General features: G+C 32.0%; 1 protein-coding gene across 1 annotated transcript; it reads right to left on the reverse strand.

The window, feature by feature from the left end:
* Positions 1-4,350: 4,350 nt before the first annotated feature.
* LOC137835207 (defensin-like protein) lies at positions 4,351-5,026 on the reverse strand. Its single transcript, XM_068643592.1, has 2 exons — positions 4,937-5,026; positions 4,351-4,708 (listed from the first exon to the last, which is right to left on the reverse strand). The coding sequence occupies exons 1-2, from the start codon at positions 4,992-4,994 to the stop codon at positions 4,539-4,541; spliced, it is 228 nt and encodes a 75-aa protein (XP_068499693.1). The 5' UTR covers positions 4,995-5,026; the 3' UTR covers positions 4,351-4,538.
* Between the last annotated feature and the right edge of the window lie 15,716 nt (positions 5,027-20,742).

Here is a 20,742-nt window from a genome sequence, read left to right on the forward strand (position 1 = left end):
ATTTCGAGTTATGCAAATTGAAGATTCAACATTCTACTTCATAGAGTTGTAGAAAGTTTTCAAAGTGCAACATTAACAAATACACATTCCACATGTGCAAAAATCTTCAAAGAAGAAGTTTTCTTTTGGAGCGTCTAATACTAAAATGATGAAGTACAAATTCAAGTTTCAACATTCATCTTTTCAAAGCTATATAAAGAGATAGAAGACGAAGAAGAACATATACAACAACAAGACATACAAGAAAAACAAGTTTAAAAGAATGAAAAAGAAAGTAATTTTTTCGTAGATTATTTGCTACTTATAGAGAGTCTAGTGAGTTGGGTTGTTTGTTTAAACATTGTAAATTCTTTACTTTTTGAAGTATACCCTGTGAGCTTTGATTGTTCTTTTTGTTAGAGTGTTTTTTCTCATATCTTGAGAGGTTTTAGTCTTAGGGGGGGATTATGATTGATTTACTTGGAGAGGGTGGGATACTTATACCAGTAGAGATGGAGAATACTTGTACATGGAGAGATGGAGAATACTTGTTCCTAGAGAGGCGTTAAAAGTCGTTGTAGCCAAAATGATTTTGGTTAGTGAAAAGCTCTTAAGTGGTTTGCTTAAGGGAACTAGATGTAACCCACGTGGTAGGGTGAACTAGTATAAAACCGGTATAAATCTGTGTCTTTACTTTTTAGACACTCTTTTTACTTTATTAGTTCAAACTCCATTAACCCCCTCCCTTATGGAGTTAGTTGTTCCTATCTATGAACTTTGAACTTTGGAATTAACTTCTTTGATTTGATTGTTATTCCTACATCAATTAATAATGTAATTTAAAAATAAAATACATGTTTAGAAAAAAAAATAAAAATTCTTAAGATTTCTCTTTTGGTATGCATAAGATTTCTACTTATCCATAAATGTTTTCAAACTTTATTTAAGTATAAAACTTACAAATAAAAAAAATTAATTATTCAACCCTCATTTTGAGAAAAATCTTCACCCTTTTAAAATAATTAACCATATCCTTCCATGTATAAATAAATAAAGTAGAAACGGAGATTATAATATTGGTTCCTCTTAATTAATATGATGTTCTTAATGTATTCTATTAATATAATATAAAAAAATGTTTTAGTTTAATTTATGTTTTAAAAAGAATAATTGTACATAGTTTGGTTTTTCTCAAAAATATGATAAATTTATATATTTATATTGTGAAGAAAAATTAAAACCAGTTAAAATTATTATTTTTAAGAAGTATGCATAAATATTTATTAGTACTCACATTTTTTGTTATTTTTATATAAATTTATAACAAAGAAAGTTTGAATAAATTTTTTATCCAAGGAAGCAAGTAAAGTAATGGGAAGCTATTATGTCGGTAACTACCACACATCTCTCGAGTTTTGATTCAGATCTTTATTTTTTAAAATTCAATTCAAAGATATCTGCGGTTACCAAAGAGACTATTCTTCTATTTCCTTTACACCAATAATAATATATTATAAATGAAAATAACTATTTCCAATAAATAATGTTTTGTTATTATTTTTACAATGAAAATGCTCTACTAATTTCTTTTCACAATAACATGTTTAGAAAATTCCATCTCTATCTTTTAATCTATTATTTTCAATACTCTTTTAATTCTAATTTAAATTTTAACAATAAAAAAATCACCAATAAATTTAAAAAATTACATCGTAATATAAATTGTTTATAATAAATTTAAAATTTATTTCACATGTTCAAAAATGTTAATTTATTATAAATTTTGATTGTAACATAGTATATATTTAAAAAATTATTCATTATATATTTAATTATATGAAATAAAAATTTATTATGTGTGCACTACGTAAACTAATTCTCCTAATATTTAAGTTATAAATAAAAATTGGTTTATAGTGATTTAATACACATTTTATTAATTTCAAAATAATTACTTTAAATTAGTATTAAACATAATTATTAATTGTTTGATAATACAAAGAGATATATGTATATTAAACCCGAAAGAAAAATAAGTAGTTGAATAATTTCTTTTATCTTTTTATAATAAAAAAAGTTGGTATAATGCTAAATTTATTTTTTATAAATTTATTTATTTATCTTTTTTCCATCATAGAATTTCTTTTATCTATCACTAGAGGAAACACATAAATGCATTTTTCTTTTCTACTCAATTTTCATTATTATAGAAATTTAACATATATACAAAAATAATTTTGGATGAGTTTTATTAAAAAGAAAAAATAACATGCAAAAGAAAAATGATGAATTGATTAATCAACCTCTTTTTCTTTTTCTTCTTTGGTTTGATTTTCTCTTCTTCCTCAAGTTTTTTCTCTTCTTCCATTAGTAGTTTTGATATTGAAGGATGTGACGATGTTTACGTTAAGGGTTAGGATTCACTTGATGGTAGATACAAAAGAATAATGACTTTACAAAAGAATAGAGTTGGTTGAAATCGAGTGAAAAGAGTGATTGAAAATTAAGGTTATTTTATTTGATATGTGAGATTTGGTGTGGGGGTGAGAGTATGCTCTTTCTTTATTTCTCTCTTTCTTTCTTTCTTTCTTTCAGATGTTGCCTTAAAATAAAGAATTAAGGAAAGAGTGAAGAGTTTCATTGTATTAATAAAATGAGATATATTAAATAAAGATAAAATTAGAAAAAAAAAATATGTAGATCAAACGGTTGTTTAAAGAAATCCTCTTTTTACATAATTATAAATATTGACAATAAAGAAAAAGTTACGAAAACTTAATTTATAACAACAACTCTATCTAACTTCATATAATCCATTAAAACTTAATTAATATTAATTAACATTAAGACGTTTGGATAATTTGTTTAAGATAAATAAATTTTAAACTTACCAATTATCCAAATTTAACTTATAACTGTTATATTATAGTATATATTAAATTTATAACACATTACATTTATTTCTATATTTAATATTATTATTTATTAATTAATGAAAAACAATTCTAAATATAACTTTAAAATTAATTATAAAGTTAACACTATTAGTCATTAGTTGAGTCGGATGTGGATTTGATACTACTTGGTTAAATATAAAGAAGAATCTAAAAATTTAAAATGATACAAAAATGTGTTTTCATTCACCTTGAAATAAAAAAACATGTATCTACACGCTTTTATCAATTCTTGTAATTCTCCCCATAAGAATGGGTAAAAAATTCAAATTAACAAATCTAATTTATAATTATAATATTATTTTTAAGTTTATTTAAATAGATTTATCTAAAATCGAAATTTATATTTTTAATTTTAAATCTAATTTATTTAATTAAATTTAAATATATGAGATATATTTAGATTATCTAAAATGGATTTTAGATTAGATTTTAAATCAAATTCATATAAATCGCGTTCATCTGGACCAAATCAATTCTAGTTATCATTTATCCATATCAAGGTGCAGAGATAATTGGTCCACAATTTTTTTAATTAACTAATATTTTTACTTTCATTGAAACGGTATTATCTTTATAGAAATTTTTTTAAATAAATATAAAAGATAAAATAGAGTATAAACTGATATGAATTACGTCTCAATTTTTTTTTTAAATTTTCATCGTAACTAACATACAGTAACCTTTTTTAAAATATAAAAATGGATAAAGACTTATTGTCTTTAAAAATATAGGTTTTTAGGAGTTTTTTTACCTTAATTTTATTTGAACTTTTTTATTAAGGTAATTTCAAAATATGAAACGTGTTTTGTTTTTACTAATTATATGTTTATAAAATAAAGTTAAACTCCCGTTTATTAGTTAAGGTAATTAAAAAATATATGTATAAATATAATTATTAAAAGGAAATTAACATTAAATGTAATTAATTTTACAGAAATGATTAAATATTTTAAATTTTAATCTTGAAAAAATAGCTAAAAGTTTTAAATTTACAAAAATAAAAAGAATAATTTTTTCATAAGTATACGTGGTAAACAAAATACATCTTTAATTAGTTTAATAGTTCACAAAAAATTAATAAAATTAAATTATTTTTATTAAAGTTATAATTTTTTTATTATACTAAAAATAAAATATATCAATATTTATTATACTCAACCAACACCTTATTTATAATATTTCTTTTATAAAAGTATTATATATTATTATTATTTTTATCAGTCACCAAAAGAGACTCACGGTATTTATGAAGTTTGAAAGTTTTGAACATATAAAAAGATTAATTGTTTTTGTAAAAACAAAGTACTAAATCAATTAATTAATTCCTTTTAATAAATACATCAGGTTCCTTTGAGTATGACTAAAACAGAAAATATCTGAAGAGAAGACAAGAATATTAATTAAAAGGATCATGTTTTGCGACAGAAGAACTTTATTCATAACATAAGTGCATAACTCAGTTGTTATGCACAGCCACACAGAGACTAAACATATAGTTTTCACATGAAAGTAATACTATAATACATAGTTTATGGATCCAGTGCAAGTCTTATTCCATATATAATAGTTGCTGCTTTATTTTATATCAGGTCCTGGATTTACTTAACAGTTTCTTGTGCACCAACAGCGGAAATCATCCCTGCATCTGCCACGCAGCAAGTGTTCTTTGTTCTTGCAGTGATCATCGCAGTTGCCAGTGGCGAAGCATGGACCCCTGAATGTATCAGCCAGGTTCTCGCAAGTCTTTGCCTCAGTCTGCAACACACATTCTTCTGCATGTTCAAATAAATTCATCAACATATATCAGAGATATTGAATTATAAAGTATTCAGCAGTAACAATGATTGAGAAGAGCAACTAAAGAGACTATATAAACAGTACTTTAATCTTGTAGAAAACTAAAAGTTACACTGAGTATGTAAATACACAGTTATAGGATGGAAGGAGAATGATTAAAGTTATAGACATGCAGAAAAATAAACATAATTGTAGTGACTCACGAGCAACAAAGAGAACAAGGAAGAGGAAGCATAATCCAGCAAATGATTTCTTCTCCATGGCTTATAGTTAGTGAATATTCACTTGTATATGTGTGTGATGAGTGGTTTGTGTTTATTAAACACACATATATATAGCTGTGAGGAGTTGAAAAGTAAACAACAACGAAGTTGTCGCTGATGAGAAATGTATGTAGAAACTACAAGAAACTAATGAATCGAATCTGTAAGAAGTTTGGTGGATTTGTATTTTGATGGTGTAAAAAGTCAACATTGTACCAAGATATATAGGAAAGGAACTTATCATGATATTAAATGTTAGGCTTCTATCTAGAATATGTTGACACAATAAATATACTTTAACATTATTCTAAAAAATATTTCATATAGATCATTATCCTTTTTTTTCATTCATTTTTCTGTTATTTACAATAATGAACTTTCATAGAAGATTTTAAAATATAAATAAAACAAAATGATTTCTTTTATAAATTAGGACTAGCATTAATTTATTTACGAATTAATTTATAAAATTTATTTAAATACTATTTTTAAAATTTTAGTTTCTATAATCTCATTTTAATTTATAAAATCTTTATAGTTTTATTTAAAGATGTTCGAAATATTTCTTTACTTATCTTTTTTGGAAGTTGGATAAGTTAAAAACAGGTTTTTCTCTATTACTTAGGAAAAGGAAGTATATAATCAAAGTTAAAATAAAATAATAATAACCTTTAAATGTTAACAGTGAATGGCGGCTTGACATTCATATATATATATATTTTGTGAACGGGTGAGATGAACTCAAAAATATATTTAATTATTATAATACAAGTTCTTTACATTATAAGTTTGGAATTTTTTAAAATATTTTTAATACATGATTAAGACTTATAAAAATATAAATATATTTACAAATTCATAGTTCAAAATAATCTAAAACCTTTCATACTCTCTTGCACCTGTATGATCATCTGTTTTTGTACATAGTACAATCATAGTACACTAGTGCAAAATGTATAAACAGGTGTGGTTTATTTAGTGCGGCTTTGCGCTCAACCACTCCGTTAAAAACGCGGTGACATTTTTGTAATTAAGTTCATTTACAAGTGCGGTTATTAGTAAAGCCTTGTAAATCAAGCGTTTGGATTTACAAGGGGCGGCTATTTGTACAGCCGCCCTTATTTACGAGGGCGGCTATTTGTATAGCCGTCCTTGTAAATCAAAACGCTTGATTTACAAGGGCGACTATTTGTATAGCCGCCCTTGTAAATAAAAACTTTTGATTTACGAATGCGGCTTTATAAATAGCCGCCTTCTTAAAACCTTTTTAACCTAATTCAAAACGCACCACTTACATTTTGATACTCTTCTTACCCTCGCGTTTCGTTTCTCTTATGTGCTTCCTCCATTCTTTTCTTCCTCTCTTCTTTGCATTGTTTTCGTGCTATCGGTAAGCATTGTCTTCCTCTCTTCTTCTTCACCATTGATTTTTATATGTTTTGCGTTTCTCTTATGTTTTCTTATGCCATTGTTAAGGTCATGCTTGGGAATGTTTTTGTTTGCTTTTTGCTGTGCCTTCCTCGTCGTTGTTACCGCCTTGCTCCATCATATATTTATGTTTCATTGGAGAATTTTTATTTTTGTTTTTTGGACTTCCATTGGGATGAAATACAAAGAGATATAATATAAATGCACCAAGAGATTGAAAGAAATGCTAAAAATAATGACAATGTTCTTCGGAAAAGAACTTTGATTAGAAACCCAATCAATAACGACGAGGAAAGAAACCTTAAACGCTTCTCGTAAATGCGATTTATAAATACGGCTATGTAAATAGCCACATTTATAAATCGAATTTTCGAATGTGGCTATATAGCCGTCTTCTTATCTCTTTGATTTACAAATGCGTGCTCATCAAATGTGGTTATATAGCCGCCCTTATAAATGTAAAATAGTCGCACTCGTTTTGCTTTTCTGCAGCAGTGGTAGTTCATACACAAACAACACATGTAAGGGTAAGCTATCAAAATAATGTTTTTACACGCAAAAATATAAGCAAAATAACTAATTTGATTAGTAATTCATAATTAATTTTGTTCCCTTTTTCTTGAAACACAGTCATACAAAATCCAAATATCAATCACAATAATTCGATTTTATTTCAATCCACTGTAGTTTGATTTCATTTCAATCGTACTGACCTGACATATATTCATTTGCCTCATAATACCTTGATTTCCTTTCAACCCTAAGTACCCTTTATTTCGGGTCAATCATAATGATTGCATATGAATCTTTCGTCTTCCAAAAGACTCATTAATCAAATTTGGGCCACATAAATCCATTTGTTTCACGATACCTTAATTTCCTTTTAGTTTCCAATACCCTTTTGACTTCTTTTCAATTAGTGATAACATATGTATTTATTCTCTTTCGGAAGACTCATTAAGTGATATGAGTTTATTTTAGATGTTTTCATTTATGGTGACACTTTTACTTAAGGTTGGGATTTTAACAATTAATGGTGAGGACCTAAGGAAGATTGCCACTAGACACAAACTTAATCAAGTGGTTAAGTAAGTGTGAAGGTTCACTTCACAGGGAAAAAGATGAAAAACAAGATATGGTGAGGATGAGATGCAATTGCGGAATTGAAAATGGGCACAAGGTTAACATCAATGGTGGTCATGGCCTCCCAAATGATGCACCATACTCATGATTATGAGTGAAACCCAAGAGCAACAAAGAAGAGAAACTAAGAGACAAACACATAAAATGGAATCGAGAAATGGAAGGAAAATGGAATAAGAAAACTTATGATGGTGGGTGAGAAATGTCACGCCACTTGGAGGGTGATGTGCTCCAAGATGAGTGTGTTGGCCGTCACTTGAGAGCTTCCCAATAACTCAAGATAAGACCTCAAACCTAAGAGGACATAAGCTTCACTAAGAGCTCACACAATTTGTGCAGAGTTTCTTTACTTTATTCAAATTCAACTTGTAAAATAAAATGATGTAGGTCTCCTATTTATAGGTGAAGGAGCCTTGGAGAACAAGCATGAAAGGTAGGATGAGAAACACTAAAAAAAGGGCAGCCTTAGGGTTTTACTAAGTCAAACCCGCACCCTAGGCTTGTTTTTCTAGAAACTAGTGTTAGAATTGTAGGCCTTAAACAAGAGAGGGTGAAATGTTTTCAAACGTTTTTCGAAAGTTTTGAAGGTATGAAGAAAGTCAAAGAAGAATTACAACCAAAGGAATCAAAGAACACAAGATAGAAAAGAGTTTTAGTTGATTTTCAGAAATTCAACCGATTGTTTTTGCGATTCAATTGATTGTTTTTATCAGCAGAGTGTAAAAACAACTAAAAATAGATATACAAGAGATAAGGGAGAGAAAGAATCACACAAACAATATTTTATACTGGTTCACTCTTATACAAAGAGCTACATCTAGTTCCTAGAAACCTCTGGGTATCCACTAAGTAATCAAAAACCAGATTACAAACACACAACCACCAAAAAAGTGATCTTGATCCCCTCAAGAACACACAATTCCTTTGGCACACCACAATCACACCACAGTTCAGAACACCCTCTGACTCTGTGAACAATTGTTTTACAAAAGTACAAATCAAGAAGAAATAGGATTGATCACACTCGGTACAAATCAAATCAAAGTACATAACAAGTCCTACTTCACTCTTAGAGAAATATCCAAAGCCTTAAGCAATCTTGGAGAAAACTTGATTTCAAAAACTGATCTTGTAACCTTGTCTGCTAGGAGCGTATAACAGAACATTTCTACTCCAATTAGCAGTTAAAAACAATTATTATAAAAGCCAAATCAAATTCAAATCATTTAAAACAGATTTAACAAACTTAATAGAAATTTGTTAAGGCAGTTAAAAAATAGTCGGTTGTTTTGTCAAAACAACCGATTGAATTGGTTTGAGAGCAAAGTCAACTAAGTTCAAATCTGGCAAAACCAATTTCAAAAACATTAAGTATGAAACAACTGATTGAAACGATAAAACAACTGGTTGTTTTTCTATTTCTTCATAAAACACTTTTTTAAAAAGATTTGAATTAAACCAGCTTTTGGATTCAAACTAAGACCTAATTAATAAATTCAAACTACCCCACAATACACCCAACTAAGCTACAATCAACCTTAAAGCAATCCATGGAGATTTGGAGTCATCAAAGCTCTTCTTCAACAATCTCCCCCTGTTTCATTAAGACAAATCCCTGGTTTGCTTTGTTGTGTTCTGTTTGATTTTGAGGGTGTTAGAATATATGGCCTTAAACGAGAGGGGGGAGGGGGGTGAATTGTTTAAGAGGGATTTTCGCAAACTTTGAAGGTATAATGAAAATCAATGCTGAATTACAGAGAAAAGAATCAAGGAAACAAATACCCAAAACTGTTTTAAGATGATATTAGAAAAACAATCGGCTGTTTTTATCAGCAATTTATAAAAACAACTTAAAAACAAAATTTAAAGAGTTAAGGGTAAAAGATAAGCACGTAAGCAATTTATGCTGGTTCACTCTTACACCAAGAGCTACATCCAGTCCCTAGAAACCATTGGGTATTCCACTATGCAATCAAAACCAGATTACACACACCACACACAAAAAAGTAGTCACCTTGAACCCCTCAAGAAACACACTACCTTTGGCAAACCACACCAAGAATGTTGATCTTGAACACCTCAAGAACGTACAACACTCCTTGGCAACACAACTACAGAAATACAGTAATCAAGGAAGAAGAGAATAGAATACACCTGGGTATTACAAAGCTTAAAGTTCAGAATTACAACCCAATCCTATTTCACACACTTAAGAATGATCCAAAGCTCTTTCAAATCTTGGAAAAACTGTTTTGATAAACTCTTTCTGTTACTCCAAGATTAGGAGCGTAAAACCACCTTTATATAGACCAACCAAGTGGTCAAAAGCATTTAATAAAGGAGCCAAGTTAGTTAGGATCATTTAAAACATATTAAAACCACTTAACAAAATTCTGTTAAGGTTTTCAGGAAAACAATCGGTTGTTTTGTCGAAACAATCGATTGTTTTGGTTTGACAGCAAAGTCCACCAAGTTTTTCAAAAACTGCTAAGGTAAAACAGAAATGAACTTGGATCATCTTAAGGAGTTAATTAACAAGTTTCAAATAACTAGACAACATACACACACCCAGCAGCAAGGTCTTCAAGCTTTCCTCTTGGATTTGGAGACATCAAAGCATCTTGTTCAACAATCTCCCTCTATTTGATGAAGACAAATCCCTTGTTTGTTTGTGTTGTTGTTTTTGAACTTGAAAGGTCCTGCGAAACAGAATTTGTGCATATACAAAGCAAGTATACCAACAGGATACCAAGGCACACAAAACCAGTTTTCTGCATAAGTCTTTAAGTAGAAAAATAAGTCAAATAACCATAAAAACAGTGCCAAAAAGAGACTTGTGTGCAGCAGAACTATGGTGAATAAGAGCATAACGACAACAAAATTTAAACCATGATAAAACCAGATAACACCATAGTGTAGCAGCAGCAACACAACACATAAAACCACACCATTCTCCCCCTATTTGTCTTCTCAAATAGAATGAAAGAAGGGATACAAACAGCAGAATTTCCAGCATTGAAAACCAGCATATAGCAGCAACATGATAAACCAGAAAACCTGTGTGTTGTAGGAACACCATTTCAGCAATAAATCTTTGATACCATATCAGAATTGCAGCAAAATCTATGGTTTATCAGAGCTATGACAGCAGCAGAATCAAAGTACCATAGACCCCAGAAATTTCAACAAGGAGACCACAATTTCTCCCCTATCTTCCAGACATTCCAAAAGATACATTTGCAAATATTCATCAACCCCATGACCACCAATGTGGTTGCCATTCATAAAAAGCTTTGAATTTCAAGGAAAACAAAGAATACATCTCTTTATGATCTAATTCAGAGGCACAAAGAATGCATATTTGACTCATAATGGGTTATGAAAGAAAATAAACAGTTGTAATCATGCATAAGAAATCATAACAACTTTATTCAAATGTGCCAGAGGTAACACAATCGGTTGTTTTTCTGAGACAGCGAAAAAAATGTTATATTTCAAAGCAAATCATCTTTCAAAGTCATGGGAAATGCATAATGAAATACATTCATACCTTTGCATTACCTCAAGCATGTTTAGAATCTCATTTGATCTTATGAAGCCAAAAGCATAGGATGAACATATACAACTTACTTTACAAAGGATGAACATATACAAGTTACTAAGCCTCTCATACCACACTGCCTTGGAGCTTGTTTAAGCCTATACAAGGCATTTTTCAGCTTGTATACATGGTTAGGATGTTGATGATCTTCAAAGCCCGGTGGTTGTTCAACATAGAAGTTTCTAATCTTGCAACTGAAGCAAAGGTTTCACCATAATCTATGCCTTCTTCTTGATTATAACCTTTAACCACAAGCCTTTCCTTGTTCTTTGTAATTACTCCAGATTCATCCAACTTGTTTCGGAAAACCCATTTCCATCCAATGATGTTCTCCACTGAAAGATCCCTTGGAATTCTCCATTCCTTTGGCAACTCTTCCTGTTGAAAAATTTCAACCGGTTGTTTCGCAGAATCAATCGGTTGTTTTTATGGACAGGATTCCAGCTTCTCCAAGGTGATGTTCTGCTCATCTTCTTTTGCATAAACATTTGTAGAACTTTGATCACTATGAATGATTTCATCAAACACCACATGGACAGACTCCTCCACAGTTGTAAGCCATCAACAACACCAGATCAAACTCTTTATTCTTGAAGTTCCTTTACATAGGTCATGAATTTTGACTTGTCAAGAATATGAGTAAGGTGTATATGCTTTTGAACCATAAACATCACATTGATCATTCTTCATCATAGCACCTGTACTTGAAAGGTCCTGTAACATATAATTGATGCATATACAAAGCAAGTATAGCAGTAAGATAACAAGACACACACAAACCAGTTTTCTGCATATACAACATTAGCAGAAAAACCAGAAAAATTGAAGTAATCAAGTGCTTTCAAGTGCAGAGAAGCAACAACATAATGCATCAGTTTTAAAGCTAACTATACAACCAAATCAAGCATACACTTCTCCCCCTATTTGATCTACAAATAGAAAATGAGAAGGGTTGTACAAAGCAGAAAGCAGAAATCAGAATGATAACATAGTAGTTTGACAGTACAAACAATTTTGACATTTCAAGAATAGAACATGTCATAGAGCTTTCAAGAAAACAAGTGGATATAATAATTTATTATCCGATTTTGAGGCACATTCAATTTATATTTGTCCAAAAGCAAGATTTGAAAAAGAGAAAAGGTTTAATCATGCATAAGCAAACTTGGCAGCATTATACAAGGGTGCTAGAGGAAAAACAGTCGGTTGTTTCGTAAAAACAATCGATTGTTTTTCTGTGACAGCAATTTAAGCATTTCACAGATCCAGAATTGACAGGTAAAGGCGAATCAAAAGGATAGACTTCATATTCACATTACATAGATGAAAGATAAAGACTTCAATCAATATTTTTGGGAACAGAAAACCTTCTTACTCTGCAGAATCTAATAGTGTGGCCCTTTTTCATGCAGTAATGACAAATTTCAATCGGTTGTTTCGATAAAACAACAGGTTGTTTTTCAAAGAAACTTGAAAAGGGTTTTGAAACAGATCTGTTATTGCTGTTTAGATTAAACCCCAACCCAGCCTTGCCAAAAACACATTTTTGAGAAGCAAGAACAGGTTCAAGATTGGATTGGCCTTTGGAAAACTTGTCCATGGTTTTTAAAAGATAGTGAACCTTCTTTTGAAGAGATTCATAATTTTCACAAGAACTTGAATCAACACACTTACAAGAAGAGTTTTGGTAAATCATTTCCAAATTTTCAAAATCAGTTTTTGAATTGTTCAACTCTTCTTCCAAGATCTTGACTCTATTTTCCAACGAGTTGTTTAAACCTTTCAACCGTTTGTTCAAAAGGCGATGAGAATAAAAAAGATGTTGTTAATAGGAAGAATGGACAAGGGTCAAAACATCTAAAGTTCTTCTTATTAGTATTTTCAAAAGATGAGGCCCAAGCCCAAGAAGCCCAAACCCAAAAAGGCCAAGCCAAGAAGCCCAAGCCCAACCATGACGAGCAAGGCTAGAGCATTGGGTGAAGAACATCATTTAATGAATCTTGTAATTTCTATTGTTTAGTAGTGTGGATATTAAATAAAATGTGTGAATAGTTAGGGGGGGTGTAGACGCATTTTAGGAGGTGCTAAAAGTAGGAAGTGGATCACACTTACTTCATGACTAGGTGGCACCAATTTGCATTTGAATTTGGAGCGAACTTTGAGTTTCATTTGTGTTTCATTTCAACCCTCTTCTATTATAAATAGAGAGGTTGGGCTCTTGTAAATTCAGATTTTGATAATTGATATAGAGAAACTCTACTCATTTTGAGAGAGCCTTTTGTGAGATTTTGATCTCCTTAGCATAGTCTCATCTTGTGAGCTTTTGGAGAGCTTCCTTCACTCATCTTGGGACTCCATCACCAAGTGGCGTGATCATTCTCCTAATCCATTCCAGCCGGTTCTTCAACCATCTAAGTTCCATTTCTTTCATCTCCTTGTTGTTTTCATTCGTAATCTAGAGTTCTTCAAGTGTTCTTCATCTTTTTCACCGATTATTTTGTGTTCTATGTGTTGTCTTAAGATTCTGTTCGGTTCATCTTATTCATTTGGTGTTTTCAATCGGTGCAACTTGTTCTAGATTCAATTATGTCCAGTTTGATATATTACATATAGCATTTGTGTTTCTATTTGTGTTCTTGATTTGTTCTTGCTTTCCTTTCAATTTTGCCAAGTGTTTGTGATAAGGACATGGCACTCATTGTTCAATGAGTTTGGTTTCTCTCTTGGATGGCATTATCCTCCATTGAGATGACCTTAAGCCTCCTTAATTGTTGTGTATCTTGTTAGTGTCAATCCAACTCAAATGATGTGGTATCTAGAGCTATGGTTGTGTGCAAAATTTTGTTGAGTTGCTGGACACTTTGATTCTGTTTTTGTGATTAGTGATTCTGTTTTTTTTTTTTTTGTGTATTTCTTGTTGTTTTACTTGTTAATTCATTGTGCTTGAGTCTTTTTAATTTTTGAATCCCTACTTGTTTTGTCTAGTCGTTTTTTTTCCTATAATGTCATCAATTCCTTGTAGTACTTTTCTTGCTATCTTTGGTTGATTGCTTTTATTTGAGTACAAATTTTGGTTTATTTTTTTCTTGATCCTTTGGTGCATTTTTTTTTTAGTTTTGAGTTCATGCTTGTGTATTAGATCTATACAAGTTCTTAAACATCAATTCTATTGTGTCTTTTGAAGTTTCTCCATTCTGTTTTTCATTCCAGTATAGGTTCCTCTGTTTTTCTTATAAACGTGCTGACTGTTTGGTTTATCAAAATTTATGTGATTACTAGAAAATTCTGGATTTAAGTAGTTTGAGGTGTTATAAAAGAGTGAAAAAAAAGAAGTACATCAAAATTCAATATAAAAAAAATGATAAATGAAATACGTACAGTGTGTAAAATTCTGACGCTGGAAAACGGTGATTCGACAGTAATTTTTATCACAATTAATTGGCTTACTGTTTTTGAGTGATTTCATTGCCAATTTTTAGATAACATCTCGAATTTACAGTGGTTAAAATTTCACATTCCAGTTCGCTTTCTATAGTTACAGTTAAATATTTTAAGTCACGCACAATTTTAACAAAATAAAATAAAATTCCAGTAGCATTGTTTTTTGTTTTCTTCATCTATTCTAGTACTATTCTTTAGGACTCCTTTGTGTGCTATCCTTTCATTGTGTGCTTTACTTTTCTTGCTTGTCTTTTAATTCATATTATTTTCCAGTTTTGTCATATATTGCATTCTGTTTTGGTTTAGCTTTTCTTGCTTATATCTTTTCTTGATAGTCTTCTTGTTTCCTCTAAGTTTTGTGGTGACTTGTTCTTAAGTGAGTGTGGTTTGCTTTGACATTTTTCATTTGAAGCTCATCCAATCCACAAGAGAGGCTTGACTAAAGAAAGAACACTTTTCTTGGAGTGGTTGAGTACATTCTTTTGGCCTTTTCCAGCAAGCTACATTTTGCTTTATTCTGCTAACAAGTTTCCTTAATTTTTTGTTTCTATTTTTGTGCCTTTTAATTATCATGGATAATTTTTCTAGTGGAGAATCCTGCAAACCTTGCTCACCTCAAAAGGCAGCTCTTTTTGAAGATTTAAGGAATGCTAGACAATCAAATGCACAATATCTTGACATGATAAGACAAATGGAGGTCAGGCTCCAAATCTTGGAGAAGGCCCGTGAAGATGTTCATCAAAACCGGGAGAGAAGACATCATCATCATCATAGGAATTCTTCAAGGACTTCTCACTCTTCTCATGGATATGATGAAGGCAATGAACGGCGACGACACCATCATCATGAAGAGAGGCGCCAACATGTGGCTGGCCCTTATTCACCTATTGTAAAACTACCTAGCTTTAGTGTTGAGAGTGATCCTAATGTGTACTTAGGGTGGGAAGCCAAGGTTGAGCAAATATTTGATGTAAATGGCGTTTTAGATGATCAAAGGGTTAGACTAGCATCCTTAGAATTCTTAGACTATGCCATGCAATGGTGGCATCAAACTCTCGTGGACATTGGGCTAAACAAGAGACCGCCCGTGGTCTCTTGGAACGATTTAAAAGATTGTATGCGCGATAGATTTGTTCCTCCACACTTTAGGAAAGACCTATTGTTGAAACTCCAAAGGTTTCATCAAGGCACGCTAAGTGTGGATGATTATTTTAAAGAACTCGACACGCTTTTAGTTAAAGTTAATATGAATGAAAGTGAAGATGCTAAGATGGATAGATTTGCTAGTGGTCTTAGGAGGGACATTCAAGATGTGGTAGAGCTTCAAGAATACTCTTCTCTCCAAACTTTAGTTCACCTTGCTACCAAAATTGAAAATCAAATTGCAAGGAAAAATGCTTTCAAAAATTCTTCTAAAGATAGCTACTACCACTCTTTTTCGAAAAGCAAAAATATATCTTTTTCAAAGTTTCCTTCTAAAGACACTGCTTTCAAACCTAGAGAATCTAAGCCTTCTACTTCCACTTCCGCGCATAAATCACCAACTAAATCGTCTAGTAAGAAATGTTTTAAATGCTTAGGCTATGGACATATTGCTTCTAATTGCCCTTCTAAACGAAATATGTATATGCATGATGGGGTAGTGGTTAGTGAGCATGAGTCCGAATACTCTAGACATTCCTCACCTTCTAGGTCCCCAAGTGAGAATGAGAGTGAAAGCCCACATGAGGATGACCTATTGGTAATAAGACGCATGCTTGGACAAGTTTTAAAACCCTTTGATGAAAGTCAAAGAGAAAATATCTTTCATTCAAGGTGTCTTATTAATGATAGGCTATGCTCTTTGATTGTGGATGGGGGGGGGAGTTGTGCTAATGTGGCAAGCACAAGAGTGGTAGACAAGCTTGGATTGTCTACCATCTCTCATGCCAAGCCCTACAAATTACAATGGTTAAGAGTGGTAGGTGAGATTATTGTTAATAAGCAAGTCCTCATTGCATTTTCTATTGGTAAATATAAAGATGAGGTCTTGTGTGATGTTGTCCCAATGGAAGCCACACATATTCTTTTAGGTAGGCCATGGCAATTTGATAAAAAAGTTTTTCATGATGGCTTTACCAACAAAATTTCTTTTAACTTCCATGGACACAAGGTCATACTTAAGTCTCTCTTTCCAAAGGAAGTCCATGAGGACCAAGTTAAAATGAGAGAAAAGAGAGAGAAAGAACATGATAAAAAAGTTCAAAGAGAAGCCTTTTCATGTCCACACAACAAGTCAAAAAGGTAATAGTTACTTAAAAGCCTATATTGTTAACTATTCCTAGAATTATTGATTGTGAGTTGGCTAAGGATAGTCCTACGTGTTTGGATAACTTGGTAATGGAATATGAAGACGTGTTTCAAGATCCTCCTAAAGGCTTACCACCTCTAAGAGGGATTGAACATCAAATCGACTTCATGACCGGGGTTTCTGATGTGAATGCAACAACAAGAATACATGATTCTTTGACATTCTTAGGAGCAACTTGAGTTGGTCATAAAATGGCACTTTACTTAGAATTGGATCAATGTTCTAATTCAAGAACTCACCAAGACTTTGCACCAAACCAAAGCTCATATGGAAGTCCATATATTGTCAAATGGAATCAAACAACAAGGAATGAAGAACAAGAATGGAAAACCGAACAGAATTGCAAGATTAAGCTACTGTACCGAACAAAAATTGAACACAAAGCTGGAAAACACACTTTCAATCGGTGGAAATGAATGGAAAACACTAAGCATTGGAAACTACCGAATAAAATGAAAGAAATGAAGGAAGGAACACTTATGGAATGAAGCTTGCTGGATTTGAGACTTTGGAAATTCAGTCACGCCACTTGGAGCCTTGTTCCAAGATAAGTGCAAGGTTGCCGCCACTTGAAGCTCACCATTGGCACACAAGATAAGGCAAAGGAAGAAGAAGACAACAAGACTCACAATTTCTCTCTAAATTTGAGTATAGTCTCTCTACTTCTAATTTCCAAATCTGATTTGTACAAGGGCATCACCTTTATTTATAGCCTATAAGGTGCTGAAATGCAAAGCCAAATGTGTCCCAAATGACACTCAAATTCGGCGCCAACTAGTGCATGAAGGAAGTGTGACTTTCCTTCCTAGTTTGGCACCTCCTAACTCCTATCTACACTCCCCCTAGCATCCCTTACTACTTACAGACCTATTTATTACATCCGCACCCCTACTCTATAAAAGAATAAGAAGAGCCATCTTTTGATACTCTTGTCCCAAAGCTCTTGCCATGCTCCTAGTGATTCGTTGGGCTTGGGCCCCTTGTTGGGCTTGGGCTTCATGGGCTTGAGCATCCTCTACTTGGTTTCCATCAGTTTCTTTACCAAATCGTCCAACATATAGGACCAATCCTAAAGAAACTAAAAGAGAAAATGAAAAAGCAAATGAAGTACATGATAAACTGAGTCATAATACCTTCTCAACTAAATCAATTTTTTTGACTTGTGCTACGCCTACGAGGTATCCTTCTTCTTTGTCTTTTTCATTACCCAAGGTTCCTACTTATACACCATATTGGATAAAGAATGTTAAGGATGATTTTTTCATACCTTCTAGTTTTCCAAATAATATCATTTCTAAAAATTCTTTTCCAACATGGTCTGTGTATAGAACATCTTTTTCTGAACTCCCAACATTTCAAAGTACTAAGTCCAATTTGCCTATTTCTTCCTCTATTCTCTTATCTAATTGCAATCTGACTTTTTTTTATGCAGGAGTACTGAATTCGTGGACGAATTCTCTCCAACTTGGGGAGTATGATGAGAATAAAAAATATGCTGTTAATAGGAAGAATGGACAAGGGTCAAAACATCTAAAGTTCTTCTTATTAGTATTTTCAAAAGATGAGGCCCAAGCCCAAGAAGCCCAAACCCAAAAAGGCCAAGCCAAGAAGCCCAAGCCCAACCATGATGAGCAAGGCTAGAGCATTGGGTGAAGAACATCATTTAATGAATCTTGTAATTTCTATTGTTTAGTAGGTGTGGATATTAAATAAAATGTGTGAATAGTTAGGGGGGTGTAGACGCATTTTAGGAGGTGTTGAAAATAGGAAGTGGATCACACTTACTTCATGACTAGGTGGCACCAATTTGCATTTGAATTTGGAGGGAACTTTGAGTTTCATTTATGTTTCATTTCAACCCTCTTCTATTATAAATAGAGGTTGGACTCTTGTAAATTCAGATTTTAATAATTGATATAGAGAAACTCTACTCATTTTTGTTGAACCAAGTGATGTTCAAGCATTGAAGAATCTAAATCATTTGAAGGATGTTGAAGCCTTAGCTGTGCTTGGTGTTGCTGTGCTGGTTTAGTATAGTTCTGGGGTAGTTTAAGTTTTGTAATCCACCCTTTGATTAAATCTAAAGCATAAGCATCTCAATCTTTGTGAAAGTAAAATGTTTTCAAACTAAGTTAAAACAACCGATTGTTTTGTCGAAACAACTGATTGTTTTGACTTAGGTGTTTTGAGAAAAAAATTGAAAACTGTTTTTCAAATGGTTGAACTGTTAAGAACCAAAACAACCAATTGATTCGAGGAAACAACCGATTGTTTGTTTTGGGACTATAACAGAAAAACTATGTTATTTTTTACTGAGCTTTAAATGATTTAACTGCTTACGCTCCAGTCATTAAATGCTTTGACCAATCTTTTAATGCAATTTAAGAGTTTGTTAAGATTTGATAACAAACTACATCTTTGAATAAATTCAGAATAACAAATTTGAGAATTAATCTTTGACAAGTTTTCACTAAGAGTTTTTGAGTTTTTCAAAGAGCTGAGATTGCTAAGAGTTTGTGATTGATCAAAGTTTGTGGAATAGGATTCTGCTTGTATTGATTTCAGATTATCTTCTGTAACAAGTGTAATCCTTGTTCTTTGTAAAACAAGTTTCGTTTCTGTGTTTTCTAAGATTGGCTGTGTGTTCTTGAGGGGATCAAGATCAGCAATCTTGGTGTTGTTGTGTTGGCCAAGGAGAGTGTGTTTCTTGAGGTGTTCAAGGTCATTCTCTTGGTTGTAGTGTAAGTGATCAAGTTGTGATTGCTTAGTGGATTTCCTCAGAGTTCTGAGAAGACTGGATGTAGCTCTGGGTTTAGAGTGAGCCAGTATAAACATCTGTGTACAATCTCTCTTTCTCTAACTCTTTAAATTCAGTTTTAATTGTTGTTTGCTGGTATAAACAACCGATTGTTTTTGTGAAACAACCGATTGTTTTTCTGGTTGTGCTGATTTTGTTTGCTGTTTTTGTTAAACTAAATTTCTTATCAATAGTTTTCTGAGATAAATTCATTCTTGTTTTAAAAGTTTACGAAAATCCTCTTTAAACAATTCACCCCCCTCTAGTTTAAAGCCATCCTTTCTAACAATTGGCATCAAGAGCTTGGTTCTTGAAAGTTATTCAAGTTGATCCTAAAAATCTTTTTTAATGGCTGATAGACTACCTTTTGGGGAAGGTGCTTTAATTAACAGACCACCTTTGTTTTGTGGTTTGAACTACCAGTTTTGGAAAGTAAGAATGAAAATATTTATGGAATCTCTTGACAAAGGAATTTGGGATGCAATTGAAAATGGTCCTTTTGTCCCAAAGTTTGAAAAGGATGGATCTGTCATTGAGAAACCATGGTCTCAATGGACTGATGCAGAAAGCAAAAATGCCAAATTCGATTGCATTGCCAAAAATATTATAACCTCTGCTTTAAATTCTGATGAGTTTTTCAGGGTCTCGCAATGCAAATCATCAAAAGAAATGTGGGACACCTTGGAAGGCACTCATGAAGGAACAAATGAGGTGAAAAGAGCTAGAAAGCATGCTCTAATCCAAGAGTATGAGATGTTTAGAATGCTTAAAGGAGAAACAATTGCTGAGGTGTAGAAAAGATTTACGCACATCATCAATCACCTTATGAGCCTTGACAAGACCTTTGATAAAGAAGAGCTGAACATCAAGATCTTGAAATGTCTTGATAGAGCATGGCAACCAAAGGTAACTGCTATTTCCGAATCTAAATATCTAACATCATTAAGTGTTGCTTCGTTGTTTGGAAAGCTTAGGGAACATGAGCT

This window comes from Phaseolus vulgaris, chromosome 5 (assembly GCF_000499845.2).
Source record: "Phaseolus vulgaris cultivar G19833 chromosome 5, P. vulgaris v2.0, whole genome shotgun sequence".
NCBI classification, from domain to species: Eukaryota; Viridiplantae; Streptophyta; class Magnoliopsida; order Fabales; family Fabaceae; genus Phaseolus; species Phaseolus vulgaris.